This window comes from Rana temporaria, chromosome 2, assembly GCF_905171775.1.
Source record: "Rana temporaria chromosome 2, aRanTem1.1, whole genome shotgun sequence".
Taxonomy (NCBI): Eukaryota; Metazoa; Chordata; class Amphibia; order Anura; family Ranidae; genus Rana; species Rana temporaria.
In genome coordinates, this window is record NC_053490.1 from 499,469,959 (window position 1) to 499,496,472 (window position 26,514).

Genomic DNA, 26,514 nt, shown 5'->3' on the forward strand with positions numbered 1-26,514 from the left:
GAGTTACGGCGATTCCCGATGGATTTTCGCGTTCGCTATGTCGACGCTAGTCTAGTTTCCCGTCGCAAAGTTAGTCGTTTTTTTTAGTGCCTTAACTTTACGCAGCAATCGTATTGCTGTATAAAGTATGGCCGTCGTTCCCGCGTCAAAATTTAAAAAATAACGTTGTTTGCATAAGCCGTCCGGGAATACGGAATTACGCTACATGACGTCACGGCACGCAAAGCACGACGGGAATTACGAAACGGAGCGTGCGCAGTAGGTCCGGCGCGGGAGCGCGCCTAATTTAAATGGCACACGCCCATTTAAATTGGCCCGCCTTGCGCCGGAGGCCGCCGACGGAGGATTTCATCGCAAGTGCTTGGTGAATCAGGCACTTGCGATGAAAACTTGCGGTGGTGTAACGTATCTACGATACGTTACGCCGCCGCAGTTATATGTGAATCTGGCCCCATAATTCAGTGCCTTGAAAAAGTATTCATACCCCTTGAAATTACCCAAATTTTGTCATGTCACAACCAGAAACGTAAATGTATTTTATTGGGATTTTATTTGATAGACCAACACAAAGTGGCACATAATTGTGAAGTGGAAGGAAAGTGATAAATGGTTTTCAGATTTTTTTACAAATGAAGATGTGACAAGTGTGGTATACATTTGTATTCAGCCCCCGGGAGTCAATACTTTGTAGAATCTCCTTTCACTGCAATTACAGCTGCAAGTCTTTTTGGGGATGTCTCCACCAGCTTTACACATCTAGAGAGGAACAATTTTGCCCATTCTACTGTGCAAAATATCTCAAGCTCTGTCGGATTGGATGAAGAGTGTCTGTGAACAGCAACTTTCAAGTCATGCCACAGATTCTCAACTGGATTTAGGTCTGGACTTTGACTGGGCCATTCTAACACATGAATATGCTTTAATCTAAACCATTCCATTGTAGCTCTGGCTGTAGGTTTTGGGTCGTTGTCCTGCTGGAAGGTGAACCTCCGCCTCAGCCTCAAGTCTTTTGCAGGCTATAACAGGTTTCCTGTTCCTCAAGATTTCCCTGTATTTGGCTCCATCCATTGTCCCATCAACTCTGACCAGCTTCCCTGCCCCTGCTGAAGAAAAGCATCCGCACAACACAACATGATGCTGTCACCACCATGTTTCACAGTGGGGTTGGTGTGTTCAGGGTGATGTGCAGTGTTAGTTTTCTGCCACACATAGGCCCAGATTCTCAAAGGCGTTATGCCGGGGCACCTTGATTTGCGCGGCACAATTGAACAGATGCGCCGTCGTATCGGTGCGCCGTACCCACAGAACCAGGTACGCCAGAAATTAGTCTTGTTTCGATCGGCGCAACGTTTGTGCGCCGGCGTAGCGTAGGCGCACATTTACGCCGAGAACGCCCAGCGCTCCCATTGATTTCATAATCAAATATGCAAATGAGGGATATACCGAGATTCCCGAACGTACGACCGCCCGACGCAGGCTACGAGCGGTGCGCGTAAGCTGTTCGTCCGGTGTAAACTTGCCCCTCATAAAAGCATGGGCAACTTTGCACCAGACGTGTGCAGGTCAGCTGGAGAGCAGCTTTAGCAGCACCCTTACGGACGAGCTCAGCAACCACACTTGCAGGACAAGACTTCTGTATGCCAACATGCCAGGGGCAGGCATGGTCATAGCACAACTAGTGTGCGCCCAGGCGCTTCGAATAAGAAGGAGAAGGAGGAGGGCACGGCAGCGTTTTTACCGAACGCCATTAGACGTCTTGGCCATCGGGGAAGCAGAGGTGTATCGCCTCTTCAGATTTAATACTCAAGCCATCCAGGAAATAACCACAATCCTGCAGGATGACCTTACAAGCCCAACACACCGCTCACATGCAGTGCAGCCACTGATCAAGGTCCTGGCAACACTCCACTTCCTGGCCACTGGATCTTTTCAGCGCACAAGTGGAGGTGTGGCTGGGATGTCACAAACCAGCATGAGCAGATGTGTGCACCAGGTTGTACCCGCAATCCTGAGACACATGTCCAACCAAATCGTCAGACCCACCCAGGAGGTCCAGCGGAATAAGGCAAGGGCAGATTTTGTCAAAATTGCAGGATTCCCACGCACCATCGGGGCAATTGATTGCACCCATGTGGCACTACAGCCCCCCCGTGACACAGAGCACCTATTCCGCAATCGGAAGCACTGGCATTCTATCAATGTCCAGGTTATCGTGGATGCCCATGGCCTCATATGGCACGTCCGTGCCAAACACCCCGGATCCTCTCATGACAGCTTCATCTACCGCCAAAGCGACATCCCAATGGAGTTTGACCAGAATGTGTACGGGGACAGCTGGCTGGTTGGTGAGTGACATGGGTGTCAGGTATGACTGTCCCCCCCATGACGCAGACATTACGAGGGACACATGCATGACTAACCTCCTCCTGTCTTTTCTCTTCCAGGTGACTCTGCATATGCACTTGGACCTCATCTAATGACCCCATTCCGGAACCCACAAACCCCAGGAGAGGAAAACTACAATGCTGCACACATAAGTACCCGTGCAGTGGTGGAACGAACCTTTGGCCAACTGAAGTCCCGTTTCCGATGCCTGGATAAGTCTGGGGGGACCCTGTTGTATTCCCCAGACTTTGTGTGCCAGATCATCGGGGCATGTTGCATTCTGCACAACTTCGCAGTGAGAAAGGGCCTGGAGGTTGAACTACGTGATGACCTGAGCCCCCAACCCGACAATCCCCCCCTGCCTGAGGGTACCCCGTCTGCTGAGGGATCAGCAATCAGGAGATGCCTCGTTGAACGTCTCTTTGAACGTTAAACACACACATTAAAAATGGCACAATGTGAATGCACACGTGCACACCACTGTGGTCCCTAGCACACACCCCCCACATGCACATCGAATTGGATTAGACCCAATCAAACCACATTGTTTTAGGGAGCAGTAACGCCGCGCCAAGGCTCCAATTATGTTACTGTACATTCATACACCTTTCACACGGCAGAGGTTGACACCCCTTTGCTGGCAGGAGTGTCAACCCCCCCCCCATTCTCACACCAGTCACACTATTCTGCACGCCTCACCGTGTGCATTTGTCAACACTAACTTAAAAAACTCTTTACCAGAGCAATACTTTGAAAAATAATTAAAAAAACTCTTTACCAGAGCAATAATCAACCCGAAAAACTAATTGGCCTGCCTTCGGCCACGGCCCCGGCTCCTCAACTGCCTGGTTGAGGGGGGGGGGTTTCATCAGGCAGAGGAGCATCCACCGTGGCTGGAGGCCTGCCCTCTAATGCCACCGCTATCCTCCTCAGGAGGTTATTGGTCTCGGTTTGAACACCAACAATGGCAGCTGTGTGCCCCTGGACGGACTCATTTAGGGTCTGCACCTCTTTCACCAGGCTTGCTGTGGTGGTTTCGAGATCCCGCAAACATGTGATAATTGCAGTGGTGTTGCCTGCAATGTCCTGAATCACATCGGTGACATGTCCCCTCTCCCCTAGGCTGTCAGCCACTCGAGTGAAGTCCTGGCCCATCGCACCCATAAGGCGGGTCTGGTCTTCCTGCGCAGTGGTCAGGGTCACAGACAGCAACTCGGGTACCCCCCTGGTTCTCCGCGTTGACCTCCTTGGTCCACGAGAGGCTTCAGGCCTGGCATAGGGTGAGGGATTAGATGGAGGGGGTGGGTTGGAGATGGAGACAGAGGGAGTGGCTGGGTTGGAGATGGAGTCCGAGGATATGGAGGATCGTGGGCTTGAGGTCCGGGATGGACCAGCCAAGCTTCCCAAATCCTCCAAGAAAAGGGACAGTGACACCTCCTCCCCCAAATGCTCCGCATCCTGCAGAACCTCCTCAATGGAGGCGTGGCCACCACTCTCCTCCACCAATGCCGCTTGCCTTCCCTGGGGGTCAGGGGCATCTTCATCAGATGAAGATGGTGTGTGACGGGCAGGGACATCAGCATCAGGGGATGGTGTGGGACGGGCAGGGACATCATCATCAGGGGATGGTGTGGGACGGGCAGGGGCATCAGCATCAGGGGATGTTGTGGGACGGGCAGGGGCACGAGACGGGCCAGCTTCATCCTGGACACCTGTGGATGACACAAAACATTCACATGTTGGTGGACCCACAAACTTGTCACATATTCCCTACCTCCCCCCACACACATGCTACACACCAGATAGTTGAAATAAACACTTACCTGTCCTCAAGGGCGGATGAACAGAATCATAGCCCGGCATTCCCTCAACTTGAACCCTGGTAAGGCACCGGGCAACTACCTCCTCATCTGGTGTCAGACGGATCCTTGAGGCAGGTCCCCCACCAGTGCCCCTGGCATGCCTCGCCATGAGGGCCATCTTGTCCTTGACCCTCCTCCTAAGATCATTAATTTTCTTGCCTATATGATGGGGCCTCCTCGCCTCATTGCCCACAGCATTCACTTGATCCGTTATCCTCTGCAGGATCTCATCCCTTCGCCCCTTGCTTGTGGTTTTACTCCTGGACCCATGGAGGCGGTCATAGTGCCTCTCCATGCCTGCGAGAATGATGGCCCTCTCCTCATGAGAGAAATTCTTTTTCCTTCTACTTGTACGCTCAGCAGACATGGCAAAGCACTGCAAAAGTAAGCTCACCACCAACAGTAAACTAACAGGTGTACTTTTGCACATGATGGGCGCATGTCTGGGCGTATTTATGCACTTGTTTGGAGCAACTCGCCAATCGCGTTGTGCGCATGCGCATAGGGGCGGGGGACACCCGGTCACGTGACGGCGCATGCGCCGTCCGTTCAGACCATCATTTGCATAAGGTCACGGTTCATTTAAATGTATCACGCCCACTTCCTTCCTACTTTCACTTACGCCCACATACGCCCACGAATTTGCACTACGCCGGCGCAAATTTGAACGCCGGTGCTTCGGGAATACGGAGCTTACCTCTCTAAGTTAGGAAGGCGTAGCGCATCTTGGATGCGCTACGACCGCATAAGGATGCGCCGATGTACGAGAATCTGGGCCATAGCGTTTTGCTTTTAGGCCAAAAAGAAAAATGTTGGTCTCATCTGGCCAGAGCACCTTCTTCCACATGTTTGCTGTGTCCCCCACATGGATTCTCACAAACTGCAAACGGAACTTCTTATGGCTTTTTTATTGCCACTCCTCCATAAAGGGCAGATTTGTGGAGAGTGCGACTAATAGTTGTCCTGTGGATTCTCCCACCTGAGCTGTGGATCTCTGCAGCTCCTCCAGAGTTCTCATGGGCCTCTTGGCTGTTTCTCTGATGAATGCTCTCCTTGCCCGGCCTGTCAGTTTAGGTGGACGGCCATGTCTTGGTAGGTTTGCAGTTGTGCCATACTCTTTGCATTTTCCAATGATGGATTGAACAGTGCTCTGTGTGATGTTCAAACCTTGGAATTTTTTTTTATAACCTAAGCCTGCTAGTTTTCAAATTCAAATAGTTTTTAAATTCAAAACATTTTTGAATTGGAATACGACAAATAGAAAAAGAAAAGCATTAAAAAAACAATAGACTAGAATAGAAAGAATATAACAATTTACCAAACTTCAAATAGAATGAATTTGAATAGAATAGAAAAGAATAGATTAGAATAGAATAGAAAATAACAGAATAGTATAGAAAAAAACAATAGAATAGAAAGAATATAACAATCTTCCTATTCTAATCTATTCTTTTCTATTATATTCAAATTCAAATTGATACTATTTGAATTTCTGGAAATGGATATATTCTTTCTATTCTATTGTTTTTTTAATTCAATTGTTTTTCTGTTTGTCAATTCTGTTTTATTCTCTTCTATTCTTCTCTGGTATTTTATTTTCATTCTATTGTATTATTTTCTATTCTATTCATATTCAAATTTATTCTATTCAAAATTTTAATTTTGGAAGGTTTTGGATGGTTATATTCTATTCTATTCTGCTGTCTTTTCTATACTATTATAATATTTTCTATTCTAATTTATTGTTTTCTGCTTTATTCAAATTTGAATTGATTCTATTTTAATTTTGGGAAATGGTTATATTCTTTCTCTTCTACTCTATTATTTTTTAAATGATTTTCTTTTCTAATATATCAAAATCTATTCTATTCTTTTTTTTTCTTTTCTTATGTATTCAAATTTATTCTATTTGAAATTAAAACTTCAGAAGATGGCTATATTCTTTCTATTATATTCTATTATTTTTTTATTCTAATCTATTCTATTCAATTCTATTGTTTTTTTATTTTATATACTAGTTTGTTCTGTTTTACTCTATTATATTATATTATTTCATTTTCTGTTATATTTTTTCTATTCTATAATATTTTTTCTATTCTATGCCTTTATTTTCTATTTTATTTTATTTGTAAATTCGAAAACTATTAGAAATTGATTCGAAAACTATTCAAATCAATTTGAATTTGAATTTGAATTTCATCCAAATAATTTTTTTCATTATTTCGGATTTGTTTTAATTCGGTACTATTGTATGAATCTGTACAAAAATGTGTCCACATTTCAATTCATAACGAAGCAAACTGCACGTCTACAAGAAACGTCTGACCTCTGTGATTCCTAAAAGGGTTTTGTCACCAAGTACTAAGTCATGTTTTACGAAGAGGTCAAATACGTATTTCACTCATTAAAAAGCAAATAAATGTATAACTTTTTTGAAATGCGTTTTTCTGCATATTTTTGTTGTTATTCTGTCTCTCACTGTTAAAATAAACCTACCAATAAAATAATTGACTGATCATTTCTTTGTCAGTGGGCAAACGTACAAAACCAGCAGGGGATCAAATACTTTTCCCCCCTCACTGTATGTACTGTCTCTCTCTCTCTCTCTCTCTCTCTCTCTCTCTCTCTCTCTCTCTCTCTCTCTCTCTCTCTCTATATATATATATATATATACACACACACACACACACAGTATATAGGTAGGTCTTTTTTCTCACAGAATACATGCAGGACCTCAACTATGCCCCTCTCTTTTCCCAGGGAAGCAGTGGTGGGTGTGGGGGGTGAAGCATGTTGCAGCAGATGGTGGGTGTGGCGCAGTGCAGGAATGGGCTTTGTATAGAGTGCATAATCCAGGAGTGCGCTATGTACAGGGTTCAGGAGTGCGCTACGTACAGAGCGCAAAGTTCAGGAGTGCACATTATACAGAATGCAAAGTTCAGGAGTGCACTACGCACAGAGTGCAGAGTTCAGGTGTGTGCTATGTACAAATAACAGAGTTCAGGAGTGCACTGTGTACAGAATGCAAAGTTCAGGGGTGCACTACGTACGTAGTGCAGAGTTCAGGAGTGCGCTGTGTACAGAGAACAGAGTTCAGGAGTGCACTGTGTACAGAGAACAGAGTTCAGGAGTGCGCTGTGTACAGAGAACAGAGTTCAGGAGTGCACTGTGTACAGAGAACAGAGTTCAGGAGTGCACTGTGTACAGAGAACAGAGTTCAGGAGTGCACTGTGTACAGAATGCAGGGTTCAGGAGTGTGCTGTGTACAGAGTGCAGCGTTCAGGAGTGCACTGTGTACAGAGTGCAGGGTTCAGGAGTGTGCTGTGTACAGCGTGCAGAGTTCAGGAGTGTGCTACATACAAAATGCAGAGTTCAAAATTGTGCAATGTACAGAAGGCAGGGTTCATGACTGCCTATCTCACTGGCCACTTTAAACAAAAAAAAATACTCCACTTTTCCCCCCCAAAATCTCCACCAGTACAGAGTTCTCCTCCCACCCCCAAATCCCCCTCCTTCTCAGACTGACATCCCAATTCTAGAACATCCCGTGCAAATCCTCTTCCCCTGCCATCACAACACCCCCACCAATCCCCCTAGCTGTACAAAGGCCACCATAATTATATTGTCCCCCCTAATTTCCCCTCCCAACATAGTGGTGGAGGATGCTCTTCCTCCCGGGCAATTCCTTGTGGTATGTCATAAGACAGGTTAGAGCTGAGGAGGAGTTAGTGGGGAGAAATGCTGTGGGTGCTGGCAAAACTTGGATGCCCAGAACTAATAATTCCATTGGCATCCCTCCTTCCTGTACATTACACCAGCTGTGCCCGGGAACAGCGGTAAGGGTTTGGTGTTTAGCCATTAAAAAAGGAGTGCTGTCACTTCTAAATATATATAACATGGGGCACTATTTTATTATTATTCTTCAGAAACCATATAGTGCCAACCGTTTGCACAGGGCTTTAAAATATAAATGGAGACTATACAGTTACAATACAATTTGAGACAGGAGGGTTAGGAGGGCCTCACTTGTGAGAGCTTATGATATAAAATATGCAAAGCATGGCATGTATAGGTTGTATGTGTAGGCCTACGAATACATTTATAAAAAGTTTTGATTCCTTATTTATGGCAAAGAGAGAAATGGAAAATTTTCCATCAAGTTGAAAAGTCTCTGCAAGTGGAAAAAAAGTCTTCAGCCCTCTGGAGATCCATGTCACACGTCATTAGCCCTAGATAGCCTGATTGTCCCAATCAATGGTCAAGTCTATCACATTGCTTGTATTCAGCTATGTATGGGCACCCTTACATTCAGGGTAATTATTCTGTGCATTCTGTAAATCCAGTTATTTAGTCATTCTCATTGGAAATACTTCCAGTATAATTAGTTAAATTAGCCTTTAATTGGATTTTCAATGGATTTTCCAAGACAGGAATATGCAAATCTATAACCAACACTTTCACACATTGACCCTCCACTAGATGACAGCAGGAATCTCTTGGTCTATCTAGAGCCTGCACACCACACACTCAAAACAAAAGCACAATACTGGGTTATAAAACTTTTTCAGGCTTGTTGGTCATCATCAGTACAGTTGCACACTCTCTACAGCAGGGGGTGTCCAAACTGTTTTCAAAGAGGGCCAGATTTCATAAAGTGAACATACATACTGTATGTGAGGGCCGACCATTTTGCCTGACTTTTTTTGAACCATTAAAATTAAATGCAAATTAAATATTTTATGCAAAGTTTATTGCAAACGGCGTACTATTCATTTCATAACATTGATGACAATATATATATATATATATATATATATATATATATATATATATATATATATATATATATATATATATATATATATATATATATATATATATATAATGTATATATACACAATGAGCTCAGGCGTGTTATGTTTAAAAAATATATTCAAATCTCTCTTTCTCTCTTTCTCCCTATCTCTCTCTATTTCTCTCTCTCTCTCCCTCTCTCTCTCTCTATCTATCTCTATCATATATATATATATATATATATATATATATATATATATATATATTTCTCTCTTTCTTTCTTTCTTTCTCTCTTTCTCTCTCTCTCTCTCTCTCTCTTTATCTCTCTCTCTCTCTATCACTTTCTCCATCTCCCTCTCTCTCTCTCTTTTTATCTATTGCTCTCTCTCTATCTCTCTCAAAAGGAAAGGAACCGCGTTCTGGTTTGATGTGGCCCCCCCAAGTATATCCATCTGTGGCCCCCAAAGTTCGAGTGTGTTTTATTTATTTTTGCTGTTAATATATCTATCTTCTTTAGCCTGACAAATCCAGAGCGCCTCACTCATTCTTATGATGAGCCGATGCGATGCATATTCACAAGTCTATGTGCTCGAAACCCGCAAGGAAGCTGACAGCGCGCAGCGCCACCGCCAATCACAGGCACTGTGACATTTCCCCGATCTCTGAATCTGCAGTCCGTAGATGCAGAGATCGGGAATAGTCACAGTGCCTGTGATTGGCTCTTCGCGCTGTCAGCTTCATATCGGCTCTGGCACATCAACTTCTGAACACACCCAGCCACACGTCCCGGCTCATACTAACAATGAGCGCAGTGCTCGGGATTTGTCAGGCTAAAGAAGATATATATATATTACAGTAACAGCATAAAAAAACATAACATGCTCAAGCTTTGGGGGCCACAGATGGATATACTTGGCGGGCCACAGATTTACATATATGCAAATTCCAAGTGGGGGCCACATCAAACCGTTGGACATGTCTGCTCTACCGTAGTGTTGGAAGTAAGTGTCTATTGATTATCATGTCCTAGCAACAACACAGGTCTAGGGGATTGCTAGCTGGAAGGCTTCTGGGGGGGTATGACAATAAAATTAATAAACATTTTACAAAGCTGCACAGTTTTTAATGTTTACTGGGGTCCCTTGACTGCTTAGGCTATTTTTGGACAAGGTAAACGTTAAGCCTTTCACAATATTTGAGGCCAGCTAGCAGACATTATTCTTTCCTAGAACAGAATGTTTGTTGTATATAAGATGTCTTCAATTGACAATTTACTTTTCTTATTTGGTAATATTTCAATGCTTACCAGAATGGTGGTCACAATAAGTGTCCGGTTAGCCAAAGAATCTGTAATGTTAGTTGACTTGTCCTTTGTATTGTCTGTCATGTTAAGGCCAATATTTGAATTCCAAACTCCAACCTTAAGGAGAGAAACAAATATAACTTAATTTGATATTGTAATCCACAGGTTTATAAACGTAGTCAAGGAAAAACACACACATACATATATAAATATATATACAATATATTACCAAAAATATTGGAACGCACATTAACTTTATTGGCGTCCCAGTCTTAGTCCGTAGGGTTCAATATTGAGTTGGCCCACCCTCTGCAGCTATAACAGCTTCAACTCTTCTGGGAAGGCTGTCCATAAGGTTTGGAGTGTCTATGGGAATTTTTTACCTTTTTTTCCAGAAGTGCATTTGTGAGGGCAGGCACTGATATCTTTATGAACCTTGCTTTGTGCGCTGGTCCAAATCATTTGGTGGAGGGGGGATTATGGTGTGGGGGTTTTCCCCATAGGTAAACTGCTGGCTTAAAAACCGCCGGGATTCCCGGCGGGAAAAAAGAGAACATGTCCTAATTTTTGTGAAAAATAGAGGGTAGGGGGCGCTAGGTGACTAGAATATATTAATACATAAATGAATAAATATATATATATATATATATATATTAATTAATCATTGTTCGGTTCTGTGACATTGGGAGTCTGGCTGCACTAAAGGATTCAAAGCTGCGTATGGAGATCTGAAGCACTGGGCTTGTGATCATAAAGCTTTCTTGACCTCTTTTTAAGTAAATAGGTCAACACCTTGTGGTAAGGAGCCATCCATTTGAGCACATTTGGGGTGATTCTTTGTCTTTGTGGAGGTGGAGTCCCCTATCAGTGAATTACGCTGAACACAAGCTTACACTGAATTTCTACTATTGGACACAGTTACCTTATGAATGGACTTTTTTTGTTTTCTGTTTTGTAACGGATGTGTTATCATTAATTGTCACAATTCAATTCACATGGCGCAAATTTAATGTTGGTTTTGCTTTTCATTTTTTATATATATTTATTCAAGGAAAAACACACACATACATATATAAATATATATACAATATATTACCAAAAATATTGGAACACACATTAACTTTATTGGCGTCCCAGTCTTAGTCCGTAGGGTTCAATATTGAGTTGGCCCACCCTCTGCAGCTATAACAGCTTCAACTCTTCTGGGAAGGCTGTCCATAAGGTTTGGAGTGTCTATGGGAATTTTTTACCTTTTTTTCCAGAAGTGCATTTGTGAGGGCAGGCACTGATATCTTTATGAACCTTGCTTTGTGCGCTGGTCCAAATCATTTGGTGGAGGGGGGATTATGGTGTGGGGGTTTTCCCCATAGGTAAACTGCTGGCTTAAAAACCGCCGGGATTCCCGGCGGGAAAAAAGAGAACATGTCCTAATTTTTGTGAAAAATAGAGGGTAGGGGGCGCTAGGTGACTAGAATATATTAATACATAAATGAATAAATATATATATATATATATATATATTAATTAATCATTGTTCGGTTCTGTGACATTGGGAGTCTGGCTGCACTAAAGGATTCAAAGCTGCGTATGGAGATCTGAAGCACTGGGCTTGTGATCATAAAGCTTTCTTGACCTCTTTTTAAGTAAATAGGTCAACACCTTGTGGTAAGGAGCCATCCATTTGAGCACATTTGGGGTGATTCTTTGTCTTTGTGGAGGTGGAGTCCCCTATCAGTGAATTACGCTGAACACAAGCTTACACTGAATTTCTACTATTGGACACAGTTACCTTATGAATGGACTTTTTTTGTTTTCTGTTTTGTAACGGATGTGTTATCATTAATTGTCACAATTCAATTCACATGGCGCAAATTTAATGTTGGTTTTGCTTTTCATTTTTTATATATATTTATTCAAGGAAAAACACACACATACATATATAAATATATATACAATATATTACCAAAAATATTGGAACACACATTAACTTTATTGGCGTCCCAGTCTTAGTCCGTAGGGTTCAATATTGAGTTGGCCCACCCTCTGCAGCTATAACAGCTTCAACTCTTCTGGGAAGGCCATCCACAAGGTTTGGAGTGTCTATGGGAATTTTTTACCTTTTTTCCAGAAGTGCATTTGTGAGGGCAGGAACTGATGTCTTTATGAACCTTGCTTTGTGCGCTGGTCCAAATCATTTGGTGGAGGGGGGATTATGGTGTGGGGGTTCTCCCCATAGGTAAATTGCCGGCTTAAAAACCGCCTGGAATCCCGGCAGGAAAAAAGAGAACATGTCCTAATTTTTGTGAAAAATAGAGGGTAGGGGGCGCTAGGTGACTAGAATATATTAATACATAAATGAATAAATATATATATATTAATTAATCATTGTTCGGTTCTGTGACATTGGGAGTCTGGCTGCACTAAAGGATTCAAAGCTGCGTATGGAGATCTGAAGCACTGGGCTTGTGATCATAAAGCTTTCTTGACCTCTTTTTAAGTAAATAGGTCAACACCTTGTGGTAAGGAGCCATCCATTTGAGCACATTTGGGGTGATTCTTTGTCTTTGTGGAGGTGGAGACCCCTATCAGTGAATTACGCTGAACACAAGCTTACACTGAATTTCTACTATTGGACACAGTTACCTTATGAATGGACTTTTTTCGTTTTCTGTTTTGTAACGGATGTGTTATCATTAATTGTCACAATTCAATTCACATGGCGCAAATTTAATGTTGGTTTTGCTTTTCACTTTTTATATATATTTATTCATTTATGTATTAATATATTCTAGTCACCTAGCGCCCCCTACCCTCTATTTTTCACATTACTGATTCAGGTCACTGTTTTTTTGGGGAGCAGCTATGCATTAACACGTATGGTATATAATTTATTTAATTTATTTCATTATTGTTAGTTTGGCGCGAGATTCTTACCATTTTTCATGTCCTCATTTTTCCTGTCAGGAAAACTGCGATGGAGCATACACACGGCCGGGATTCCCAGCCCAAAGCTGTCATGGCAGTTTTCCCGACGGGAAAACCGGTCGTGTGTATGAGGCATCACTGTATATATATATATGTGTGGTTCTGCTACTTACCTTGATACTTTTCCACAACATTTTTATTTTTATTCTAGAACACATAGACCTGCTAAAACACAAATAAGCTGACCTTTTTTGACTAAGCATTTATTATTTAGCAAACAGTCTAGCTAAAATCATGAGCAGCTTAGCCCTCTCTGTACAGCTCAACCCCCCCCCCCCCCCAAAAAAAAAAAATTGTGTATTTTTCTTCTTCCACTTTATTTTTATTATAAATCACTATGTACGGAGAGGTTGTCAGCCCTGAGAAAAGCCAAGAAGACAATTTGTTCCATAAGAAATTGACTGTGGAGATTTAATAATAAGTTTTAGATGCATAGCAACCAGCCGTGCATTGATAAGCCCATCCGGCTAACAAGAGGGAGTTTTAATTTCATTTTCCATCTCTGCAGTGCCGTGTCCCTTTATTACTTGCAGTGCTGATCTGAATAATCAAACACTGCTGTTTCATAACACACACTTGATTTATTGAATGTAAAGGTGTACGATGTAGAAAAAATATATAATAAGCTTTACCAGACTGAAGAAAGAGCCATTTGTATCTATGATGAGCAGCACCCTGTGGAATTATTGCCCTTCAGGCCCATGCACAGGGAATGTTTGAATAGTCATCTTCTGTCTGAGAACTTAGACTTTCACCATGTAAGCAGCTGCTCCTCTCAGCATGCCACTGCTATAGAAATGCTCACGCTGAGTCTATCAACCTTAGCATCCAGCATGAGCCTGTGCAATCGAATTCCTTCTGCTAACAGGCTATGTTGTCCATCTGAATCTTGATTTGAAATTAAACTCATGCTGAGTCCAGATCACCTTTCTACAAGCCTGCTATAAGTCAAAGTTCCTAGGAAGTGCTTGAAGAGAATGCAAATGGCACATCTAGGCAACGCTGTGTCTTGGCCTAGGCCAACAAGTCCCAGGCCTAGGGCAGCACTTTGCAGGGGGGCAGCATGAAAAGAGTCCCCGCCGGCTTGCACTACACTTTTAGTCTTATGAGGTGTCTGGTGCCCCCATAAATCAGCTGCACTGCTGCCGGTATGATAGGGATGGCACAGACACAAGGGACACTGATGTGGTCACCTATACCTGGCAGGTAGGTAGTAGGACTCTCCTGTAATCCTTTGCTTGTGTCAGTTGTACATATTAAGGAATCTTCAATGTATTTCTGTTGATTGCTGATGAGAAAAATAAACAGACAGATTTATTTGTTCCTGCCCCCAATCCTTCTTTTGCCCACTGCCTGGACCACATCCCTCCATCACTGTGCTCTATGTTTTCTGCTGCACCACTGGCATGTTATATCCTCAGTCCTCCAAAAATATAGGAAAAAATTGTGCTTAAAGTAGAACTATTGGCAATACTTTTTGTTTTCCATTTTGGATGGAGTAAGGAGGGTTAGAGCTCCTGTTCACTTTTTTTTGCTATCCGATAATTTCCCTTCATTTCCTGGGCAGGTCTTAAATCGGAGGTTCACCCTAAATGTAAAGTACTGCTTAACCACTTAAGCCCCGGACCAATATGCTGCCTAAAGACCCAAGGGGTTTTTACAGTTCGGGACTGCGTCGCTTTAACAGACAATTGCGCGGTCGTGCGATGTGGCTCCCAAACAAATTTGGCGTCCTTTTTTCCCCACAAATAGAGCTTTCTTTTGGTGGTATTTGATGACCTCTGCGGTTTTTATTTTTTGCGCTATAAACAAAAATAGAGCGACAATTTTGAAAAAAATGCAATATTTTTTACTTTTTGCTATAATAAATATCCCCCAAAAACATATATATATAAAAAAAATTTCCCTCAGTTTAGGCCGATACGTATTCTTCTACCTATTTTTGGTAAAAAAAATCGCAATAATCGTTTATCGGTTGGTTTGCGCAAAATTTATAGCGTTTACAAAATAGGGGATAGTTTTATTGCATTTTTATTTTTTTTATTTTTTTTTACTACTAATGGCGGCGATCAGCGACTTTTTTCGTGACTGCGACATTATGGCGGACACTTCGGACAATTTTGACACATTTTTGGGACCATTGTCATTTTCACAGCAAAAGATGCATTTAAATTGCATTCTTTATTGTGACAGTTGCAGTTTGGGAGTTAAACACAGGGGGCGCTGTAACATTTAGTGTTCACTTAGTGTGTGTTTACTACTGTAGGGGGGTGTGGCTGTAGGTCTGACATCATCGATCGAGTCTTCCCTATAAAAGGGATCACTTGATCGATGCGCCGCCATAGTGAAGCACGGGGAAGCCGTGTTTACATACGGCTCTCCCCGTTCTTCAGCTCCGGGGAGAGATCGCGACGGAGCGGCTATAAACGAATAGCCGCGCCGTCGTCCCGGATCGCTCCCCGAGGCTTACCGACCACCGCATGTAGCGGGGGGGTCCCGATCGGACCCCCCACCCACGTCAAGCAGAGCACGTACAGGTACGTTGATGTGCCTGTCCGTGCCATTCTGCTGACGTATATCTACATGAGGAGGTCAGCAAGTGGTTAATCAGACCAGATCAGTGTGTATGCTAACAGTTTGCTATCCATACATTTCAATATTATTGCCATACCGTTGTTCGGGTGTCTAAAGCAGGCACTTCCTGGTTTTCCTCCTGCGGGAGTGGGCGTGTCGCTTTATCTCCCAGAGCCCCGGTGTTTGCTGGGACTATTTAGCAATGTCTCCTGGGAGCACAGCGTCACGCTTCCCAGGAGACGATTCAGAAGGCAAACGAGGAACTATCGCGTGATTTTACTCGTCACGTGGCGAGCATTCACCGATTCCCAGAAGCATTTGCTTGTGGGCTTCACAATGCCCACAAGCAAGATGGAACTGCACTGCTCGATTTTTTATAAATATTAATTTATCGCCAAATCACACAGCGGATGCCTACTAATACCAGAGAAGTGAGTACAAGCTTAATTTTGTTTAATGCAGTATATGGACATTAAAAAAAAACGATTTCCCGATGAACCCCCGCTTTAAACAGGAAGGGGTGTGACCTTGACAGGAAGGAGTGGGTCATATTTAAATTAGGGGTTGCACGAGTTTAGTCAGGCCTAGGGCAGCACCAAACCTAAATGCACCACTGCTCCTAGTTGTACCTGACAGACCAGCTAGGTATAATACCATAGTTGCCACACCCAAAGGACCCGTGCAATTGCAGGGGATAGTAAGCAAATGGAAAAAACTAAGGCCAAAAGTTTTCAAAAACCTGACTATAACACCCATATGAGCTTGTTGGATATCCCATTACAAAACCATAGGCATTATTTTGGAGTTGTACAACCCCCCCCCCCCACCTTCCCTTTTCACTTATCTTGGAAGGGTCCCTACAAACTTTTAGAGTGTGCCTATGTAGATTTGAGCCCATGTAGTCAAAAAGAGCATTTGGCAGGTCCAATACTGATGCTGGACAAGAAAACCTGGATTCCAAACAGCAATCCAAGTCACCTGAGATCAGGGATTTGTGCAGGACACATGAGTTCCTTCACACCAATGTGGTGGGACCATGCCTTTTATGTAGCTGGCTTTCTGCATAGGAGCACAGTCATGTTGGAACAGAAGAAAGCCTTCCTCAAACTCTTGTCACAAGGTGGAAAGCACACAATTTCTCCAAATTGTTTAAGCAAAGGGCCAGTTTACTGTCCTTCAGACTTTAGGTGGGCCAGACTGGGGCCACTGAAATTTAAACATTTCCTGGCATCACTGGGAGTAAACAATTACCCATCTTTGGTGTCAGTGAGAAGCATTGTGCCCCAGTGTTATTGGGTGAGAAGAATCATGGGCCAGATTCACAGAGATCTGTGGTGGCGTAACGTATCGTCTTTACGTTACACCGCCGCAAGTTTTCAGCGCAAGTGCCTGATTCACCAAGCACTTGCGTGTAAACTTACGGCGGTGTAACGTAAAGCCGTCCGGCGCAAGCCCGCCTAATTCAAATGGGGCGTGTACCATTTAAATTAGGTGCGTTCCCGCGCCGAACGTTCTGCGCATGCTCCGTTTGGAAATTTCCCGCCGTGCTTTGCGCCAAATTACGGCGCCCCAACGTGTTTTTTGAACGGCGACGTGCGTAACGTACTTTCATATTTCCGAACGTCTTACGCAAAAAAAAACATTTAAAATTCGACGCGGGAACGACGGCCATACTTTAACATGGCTGTTCTAAATCTAAGCCATAAAATAGCAGGCCTAAGTTTGCGATGGGAAAAGCCAACTAGCGACGACGTAAGAGAATGCGACGAACGCGCGTACCCTCGTGGATCGCCGTAAACAGCTAATTTGCATACCCGATGCTGGAAAACGACGCAAACTCCACCCAGCGGCCGCCGGAAAATTACACCTAAGATCCGAAGGCGTACGAAGCCGTACGCCTGTCGGATCTTAGCCAAAAGCCGTCGTATCTTTGTTTGTGAATTACAAATAAAGATACGACGCGGCAAATTTGATAGCAGATACTCTGGCGTACTTTTTCTGTGAATCTGGCCCCATGTCCCATCGTTGGTGTCATTGGGAGGAACTATACCACATCATTGGTGTCATTGGTCGGAATTGTTCCCCACCCATCATTGGGAGGAATTGTGCCCTTCTGTTAGTGTCAGTGGGGAAAATCATGCGCCATTGTTGGTGTCAGAGAATGAAATTGTGCCCCAAGGGCCAGATAAAAGCAAGCAAAGGGCCACATCTGGCCCCTGGGGTGCAGTTTGAAGACCACTGGCCTATAGGTATGTGTCATGGTAAGCTGTTCACAAGATTTTGGTCATACAGTGGAAGCATGCAATAATTAATTTTATGACGGTATGGAGCTCTCCTTTAGTGAAAAAGAAAACGCAAAAAACAGTTTGCAAAATTTGAGAAGCATGTGCACTGCAATCAGAATGAGATTTTTTTCTTACTGACTGTCATTTGGCAAGTAAGACACAGCAGAGAATGTGTGGGCCAAATGCCGCAGACCAACCAGTTGGTGATGGCTCAGAAAGGCAGTTTACAAGGTAATCAGTGTTCACTGTTGCAAAAATAACAGCTTGAAGGCTTGAGCTTTGCCAACTACACACAGATGCAAAAGCAGACGTCTGCCAGGGAGGTCCAGCAGGGTGAAAAGATTTGAAATTAATTTTTTGAAATAGCAGAAAGGTTTGAAACCGATCTAAACACATTCCTTTATCAGGACTGTCCCCAAAATCTGGTGTCCTAAAAAAATGTGGAACATGGGGTCCGGATAACTTCAGATTACTGTAATCCCGAGTGAAGACACACTGAGGAGGCCTCCTTTAGCTTGTGAACTAAGACATACTGCAGCATTTAGCATTTTGAAAGGGAACTTTTATGAAAATGTATTCTTGTAACTGTATGTGGTTTCTCAAAATAATAAGAATATTCAGTAAATTATTATAATTTTTATTTTTATTTCAAATGCCTTTATACAAAGGGGCAGATCCACAGAGAGAGTACGCCGGCGTATCTACTGATACGCCGGCGTACTTTCAAATTACCCGCGTCGTATCTCTAGTTTGAATCCTCAAACCAAGATACGACGGCATCTGGGTTCGATCCGACAGGCGTATGGCTTCGTACGCCTTCGGATCTTAGATGCAATACTTCGGTGTCCGCTGGGTGGAGTTCGCGTCGTTTTCCGCGTCGGGTATGCAAATTACCTATTTCCGACGATCCACGAACGTACGCGCGGCCGTCGCTTTCTCTTTCGTCGTCTCTAGTCGGCTTTTTCCAGCGTATAGTTAAAGCTGGTGTTTTGCGGCGTATAGATAGACTTGCCATGTTAAGTATGGCCGTCGTTCCCGCGTTTCATTTGAAATTTTTTACTTTTTTTTTGCGTAAGTCGTCCGTGAATCGGGATGGACGTAACTCACGTCTATGTTAAAAAAAATTATGTCCTAGCGACGTCATTTAGCGCAATGCACGGCGGGAAATTTCAAGACGACGCATGCGCAGTTCATTCGGCGCGGGGACGCGCTTCATTTAAATGAAACACGCCCCCTAATCGCCGATTTGAATTCCGCCGTCAGAGATAGACTACGCCGCCGTAACTTACGGCGCAAAATCTTCCTGGATTCGAACTAAAGCCAGGTAAGGTACGGCGGAGTAGCGTACCTCTGATACGCTGCGCGGGTGCAGATCTCTGTGGATCTGCCCCATACTGTTTTGCGAGTGTTGTCTCGCAAAACGAGCAGGGTTCAAACCAAAGCGGTGTGCGGTACCGCGTTTTGCCTGAGGTGGGGGGGCGCTGGAGCAGAGCCGAGCGGAAACCGTTTGGAGCCGTTCGGAAATGCTCGCAAAACCTCAAGAAATACTCAGTTGCCAAGCCTTTCTGAGCCTGTCCACGGGCCTTTCCGAGGCTCTCCGGTGCCCCACCACCCCTGTCCACATGCGTTATTGCATGCCATTGAAGTCAATGTGGAATTAATTATTTTCGTTTCCATTGACCTCTATGAGGAAACTCACTTTGATATGCGAGTACTTTGGATTACGAGCATTCTCCTGGAACGGATTATGCCCGTAATCCGAGCTTCCACTGTAATAGCAAACTTTTGCCCACTCCAGAACAGGTAAAGTTGGGTTATCACAAATAAAGCTAAAGAAGTATCTTAGCAGGCAGTATGTGTAGGAGAGAAGTACGGAACACATGAAGATGGGCAGTATGTGCCGGAGAGATGGGTAGGGGCTGGAACCAATTGATGGTGTTCAGAGGTGGGTAGGGAATAAGGGGTGACTTGTAAGCTCTTCTAAGCCCATCACATACAGATGGAGGACAGAAAGTTCCTGAGCTGCATGTGTGCCACCTCATAAGACTGGTACACGGACCCTGGGAACCCGGCAGTACTTGTGGCTTCTGTGTGTAGAGGGGGACCAAGGAGTAATGAGTAAGCTTCACACCCACAGATACATGGCAAACATTGCACACTAGAGCTGCAGGAACTGGTCCTAGGAGATGTGTTTACAGACATAATACTACAGAGACACACTGGGGATGTTTTTTTTAGCTTGTGCTTTAAAGTGGATGTAAACCCACATTTTTTATTTTATTTTTGATGTCACAATGTAGAGTATAAGATTTCCTATCATCTGTGCCCAGTCTTGCCACACAGAGTTAATCCAGCTCTGAGCAATCCTCTTTTATTGATCAGTGAAATAAACGCACTTACAGAGAAAAAACCTTAGTCCGTTCCGCCCCCTTGCTGTGAGTGACAGGTTATTTACATATCTCATGCACTAGCCTGGAGACAGGCATTCTTTTTTAATTCCCACCCCCACTCCTTTTCTGAAGTCATAAGGTTACTTTTCTGGATTTTGACTGGATGTTAGTGATCATAGCAGAATTTAGTGTAAGGAATACACAGGAAAAAAATGCATGTTGACAAGTGGAGTTTAGAGGAGGGCGGGGAGTCTACTGACATCACAACTCCACCCACTGAGCTCCAGACACAGAATCTGCAGTTTTTCAGTTCTTATAACAGACAGAGGGGACACATTTGACAAGTAAGGATACATGGAGGAGGCATCTATATCCTTATAGATCAGCACTATGGCAGTAGTTTAGAAAGGATGAGAGTGGCTTTACATCCACTTTAAAAAAAAAGGGGAGAGGAGGGGAAATGGGACTTTATACGAAGCACGTAGCTGCAGGGAATACAAAAATCAGTATATATAATTTAACCACTTCCCGCCCCGGTCAATAGTCAATTGACGTCCGGGAAGTGGTTGTGAAATCCTGACTGGACGTCTATTGACGTCCTGCAGGATTACATGCCGGCGCGCGCCCATGGGGGTCGGTGATGCAGGGTGTCAGTCTGACACTCTGCATCTCCGATCTTGGTAAAGAGCCTCCGGTGGAGGCTCTTTACCACGTGATCAGCCGTGTCCAATTACGGCTGATCACAATGTCGCGTTGACAGAGGAGAGACGATCGGCGGCTATCCTGACAGGGGGGGGTTCGCTCTGATTGTTTATCAGCGCAGCCCCCCCCCTCGGATGCCAACACTGGACCACCAGGGAGTGGCCCCCGGTGCTCAATAGAGCAAAAATGGGCACAAAAAAACAATAAAAAAAGAATTAAACAAGATCAATGCCAATCAGTGCCCACACATGGGCACTGACTGGCAACATGGGCACTGACTGAAATTATGTCTAGCAATGCCATCAGTGCCACCCAGTGTCCATCAATGCCACCTCTTAGTGCCCAACTATGCCCAGTACCCACCTATCAGTGCCCATATGTTCCACCCATAAGTACCCATCAGTGCCACCCATAAGTGCCGCCCATGAGTGCCCATCAGTGCCGCCAAAGAGTGCCCAGTGCCTCCTATGAGTGCCCATCAGTGCCGCCTATGAGTGCCCATCAGTGCAGCATACCAGCACCGCCTATCAGTGCCGCCTATCGGTGGCCATCAGTGCCACCTCATCGGTGCCCATCAGTGCCACCTCATCGTGCCCATCAGTGCCACCTCATCGATGCCCATCAGTGCCACCTCATCGATGCCCATCAGGGCCACCTCATCGGTGCACATCAGTCCCGCCATATCAGTGCCCATAATTGAAGAAGAAAACTACTTTTTTCCCACAAAAATTTGTTTTAAAAAATGTCGGTCTTTTTTGAGTTGTTGCACAAAATATAAAAATCGCAGAGGCGATCAAATACCACCAAATTTAATTTGGGTACAGTGTAGCATGACCGCACAATTGTCTTTCAAAGTGCGACAGCGCTGAAAGCTGAAAATTGGCTTGGGCAGGAAGGTGCGTAAGTGCCTGGTATGGAAGTGGTTAATAATTCATAGATCTCTGAATGTAACAAGGTAAAAAACAGTAATTCATGAGATTCAATGCTAATTAAATAAAGGTTTTGATATGATAATGGAATCTAGGATCATTGAAACCACATGATAATGGGCATGAAACTTGACATGGCATCTAGTTAGCTCGAGGCGTCAAAGCTGCATTTGTTCCACCTCATAAGACTGGTACACGGACCCTGGGAACCGTACTTGTGACTTCTGTGTGTAGAGGGGGACCAAGGAGGGCAAACCCTGCACACTAGAGCTGCAGGAGCTGGCCCTGGAAGATGTGTTTACAGCCACATTTCTTTGAATACTACAGAGACACATTGGGGACACATTGGGGATGTTTTTTTTTTTTTAGCTTGCGGTTTAAGACATACTGCAATATCCAGCATAACAGTGGAACCTTGGTTAACCACTTCAACCCCGGAAGATTTGGTTGCCCAATGACCGGGCCATTTTTTGCAATTCAGCACTGCGTCGCTTTAACTGACAATTACAATTGCGCAGTCGTGCAACGCTGTAACCAAACAAAATTGACGTCCTTTTTTTCCCACAAATAGAGATTTATTTTGGTGGTATTTGATCATCTCTGCGATTTTTTGCGCTATAAACAAAAAAAGAGCGTAAATTTTGAAAAAAATACATAATATTTTTCTCAGTTTAGGCCGATATGTATTCTTCTACATATTTTTGGTAAAAAAAAATCGCAATAAGCTTACATTGATTGGTTTGCGAAAAAGTTATAGCGTCTACAAAATAGGGGATAGATTTATAGCATTTTTATTATTATAATTTTTTTAACTAGTAATGGATTTTTATCGGGACTGCGACATTATGGCGGACGCATCGGACACTTTTGACAATTTTTTGGGACCATTGTCATTTATACAGCGAGCATAGCTATAAAAATACACTAATTACTGTAAAAATGTCACTGGCAGGGAAGGGGCACTAGGGGGCAATCAAGGGGCCCGGAGATCGATCGTGGCTGGTGAGCATCAGCACTCCTGCAATGCAGCGCGCACACGCCTGCTAGCTCGCTTAAAGCGACCGATGTACAGCTATGACTGTTCGCCCAGCGGAGTCAACCTGCCGCATAACTGCGGCAGCTGGTCTGCAAGCAGTTAACAAGTAACGTGGTTAACGAGCGTTTTGAAAGACGAACATTTTTTTTAAATCCTGACTCGGTTCGCGAGTGTTGTCTGGCAAAACAAGCAGGATTCAAGCCAATGGGGTGTGCAGTACCGCATTTGGCCAGAGGTGAGGGGCGCTGGTGACACTTGGAGCGGTTCAGAGCCGTTCGGAATCACTCAGAAATACTCCGTTCCCGAGCGTTTCCGAGCCTTCCCGCAGGTTTCCGAGTTCAGCTGAGCTGTCCCCGAGTATTTCCAAGGCTCCCGGGCGCCCCCCACCTCTGGCCACATGCGGTATTGCATGCAATAGAAGTCAATGCGGAACTAATTATCTTTGTTTCCATTGTATTCTGTGGGGAAACGCGCTTTGATATGCGAGTGCTTTGGATTGCAAACATTCTTTTGGAACGGATTATGCTCGTAATCCAAGGTTCCACTGTATTGTTTTCTAGAAACAATGGCCCAGAGTCTCAAAGGCGTTACGACGGCGCAACACCATTTGCGCCGTCGTAAGTCCTAATCTGGCCCCGCGACTGCGACTGATTCTTAGAATCAGTTACGCATAGATACCCATTAGATCTGACAGGCGTAAGGCTCTTACACTGTCAGATCTTTAATGCATTTTTTTCCCGCTGCTAGGTGTCGCATCGTCGTTTTCCCTGTCGTCTATGCAAATTAGGTATTTACGCGAGATTCCCGAACATACGCGTGGTCGACGCAGAGAATTTGCGACCTTTCCGTAGCTTAAGCGACGCGTAAAGTTGCCCCTGCTATTATGAGGGGCAACCAACGCTAACTATGGCTGTCGTTCCCGCGTCAAAATTTTAAAAAATTACGTTGTTTGCGTAAGTCGTCCGTGAATGGCGCTGGACGCCATTTACGTTAACGTCGAAACCAATGACGTCCATGCGACGTCATTTAGCGCAAAGCACGTCGGGAAATTTTAGGGACGGCGCATGCGCAGTACGATCGGCGCGGGAACGCGCCTAATTTAAATGATCCACGCCCCCTACCTGGATCATTTGAATTAGGCGGGCTTGCGCCGAAGAATTTACGCTACACCGCCGCAACTTTACAGGCAAGTGCTTTGTGAATCAAGCACTTGCCCATAAAACTTGCGGCCGCGTAATGTAAATGAGAAACGTTACGCCGCCGCAGTTTAACGCCAGTCTACGAGAATCTGGCCCATTGTGGCTACTGCATGTGATAATACAGTGCAGTATACGAGTGTGCCTAGTGTAGGGGATGTCACAAATATTGGCGGCAGGGGTAAGGGGATGTGGGGACTAGAAGTGTGCTGAACTGGAATTTGGGCTTGGAAGCTATGCCTGTACCAAAAACCACCAATATCTTTCTTACCAGACCTATTCTCCAAGGAAACCACATCTATTATTTATCTTTTCAAGTGAAGCAGAATATTCCACTAAAATAACAAGGGTAATGTCATGAGTACCTAAGGCCGATAGACCAAATTTGCGTTAAAGTATAAGTTCACTTTTGTTCACCTTTTTTTTTTCTAAATTCCAGCTCCCCTATGTACCAATATAGCATTAATGTACTTTTTTTTTTTTAAATATCAAACTATTTCCATTAAATCTACAGACACTTACTTCACTTGTCCTCATCCATGTTTCCAAATGTGTCCATTCGTTTTGTCTTACTTCCTGGTCAGACTAGAGGTCATGACACAGGAAGGGGAAGGAGTTGACCAGCTGACCTCATAAGCACACACCCTGCATCATCCACCCGCCATCTACACACCCATTCCCAGCTGCACGTTTTTTAACTATGGAAAAAAGAAATGTTCCTGGACTGCCGCACTCTGATAGGCGATTTATTGAAACAAAATGAACAAAGGAAAAAATCCAAAGCTGTATAACATCCAAAAATTCACGCAACACTACAATCAATGGTAGAAAGTGGACATAGGGGACAAAAAAGCTAACATGTTTCACATCATGGATAGATGCTTAGTCATAGCAGCGATTTTTAACTACTTTAACCACTTATGCCCCGGAAGGATTTGCCCCCTTAATGACCAGGCCATTTTTTGCGATAAAGGAATGCATCTCTTTAACTGACAACTGCACAGTCATGCAACGTTGTACACAAACAAATAGAACTTTCTTTTAGTGGTATTTGATTACCTCTGCGGTTTTTATTTTTTGCTGCAGGGTGTGTGCTAATGAGGTCAGCTGGTCAACTGTGTCATGGCCTTTAGTCTGACCAGGAAGTAAGGCAAAACTAATAGATACATTTGGAAACATGGATGAGGTCATGTGAAGTTAAACTTAAAGGGTCACTAAAGGAAAGACATTTTTTGCTGCAATGACTGTTTATTGGGTATAGAGACATAAAAGTTAACTGATTCCTTTTAAAAATGATTAAAAATTGAATTTAATCTATCATATAATGTGCTTCTAGTTTCACTTTCGATTTTAAAGGTACATACATGAAGTTCCGGGTGAGAGGTGAGTCGGGAAGACTCACAGAACAAAAACAAACAAATCCAGGGCAGTGTTTTGTTTTTAAAATGAATCTGATTGGTTCTGAGGAGTTTTAGACACACAGTAATGACAGCTTAGACCACCGTGAAAATCTCCCAGTATGATGGTTATAAGGAAACAGGCAACCAGGAAGTGTGGAGATCACAGCAGAATTACAGCTACTTCAAAGCAAAAACGAACAATGAGGACATGAAACCAGTACTGCAGTAAGGTAAAGGAAGCTATTTAGCTAAAAAAAAAAATCCTTTAGTGACCCTTTAAAATCAACTGCAGCAGCCATTACAACCATAATCATGATGTCATGCTAATCTGCTGGCTTCACCATAAAGTAAAAAAAACAACAACATATAAACATGGAATCCAGTGGCAAGAACTAAATTGCCTTGTGGGAGGAGGCAAGCACATCAACTGTTTTAGGCAATTCTTATCAATGGAGACATAGGAAATGAGCAATCCACTTTAACCCAAAACCAATTACATTGTCCTTTAACCCTTTCACTGTCTAAGTCACTTTAAAATGTGTTTGCACGCTTGTAAAATTCATGTTTTATGTCATGAAAACAACGTAAAACCTTTAAAACAATATATCTTTTTTGAAAGCAGAGACTATGTAGAATAAAATGGTGGCAGTATGATTTTTTTTTTCGCCACACA

General features: G+C 43.8%; 1 protein-coding gene across 5 annotated transcripts in view; it reads right to left on the reverse strand.

The window, feature by feature from the left end:
• GRIK1 (glutamate ionotropic receptor kainate type subunit 1) overlaps positions 1-26,514 on the reverse strand; it is a 581,617-nt gene that overhangs the window by 117,141 nt on the left and 437,962 nt on the right. For all 5 annotated transcript variants that reach the window (XM_040338856.1, XM_040338854.1, XM_040338852.1 and 2 more), the window contains one exon: positions 10,348-10,461. In XM_040338856.1, coding sequence (XP_040194790.1) covers positions 10,348-10,461 — 114 coding nt within the window. The remainder of the gene's footprint in view (positions 1-10,347; positions 10,462-26,514) is intronic.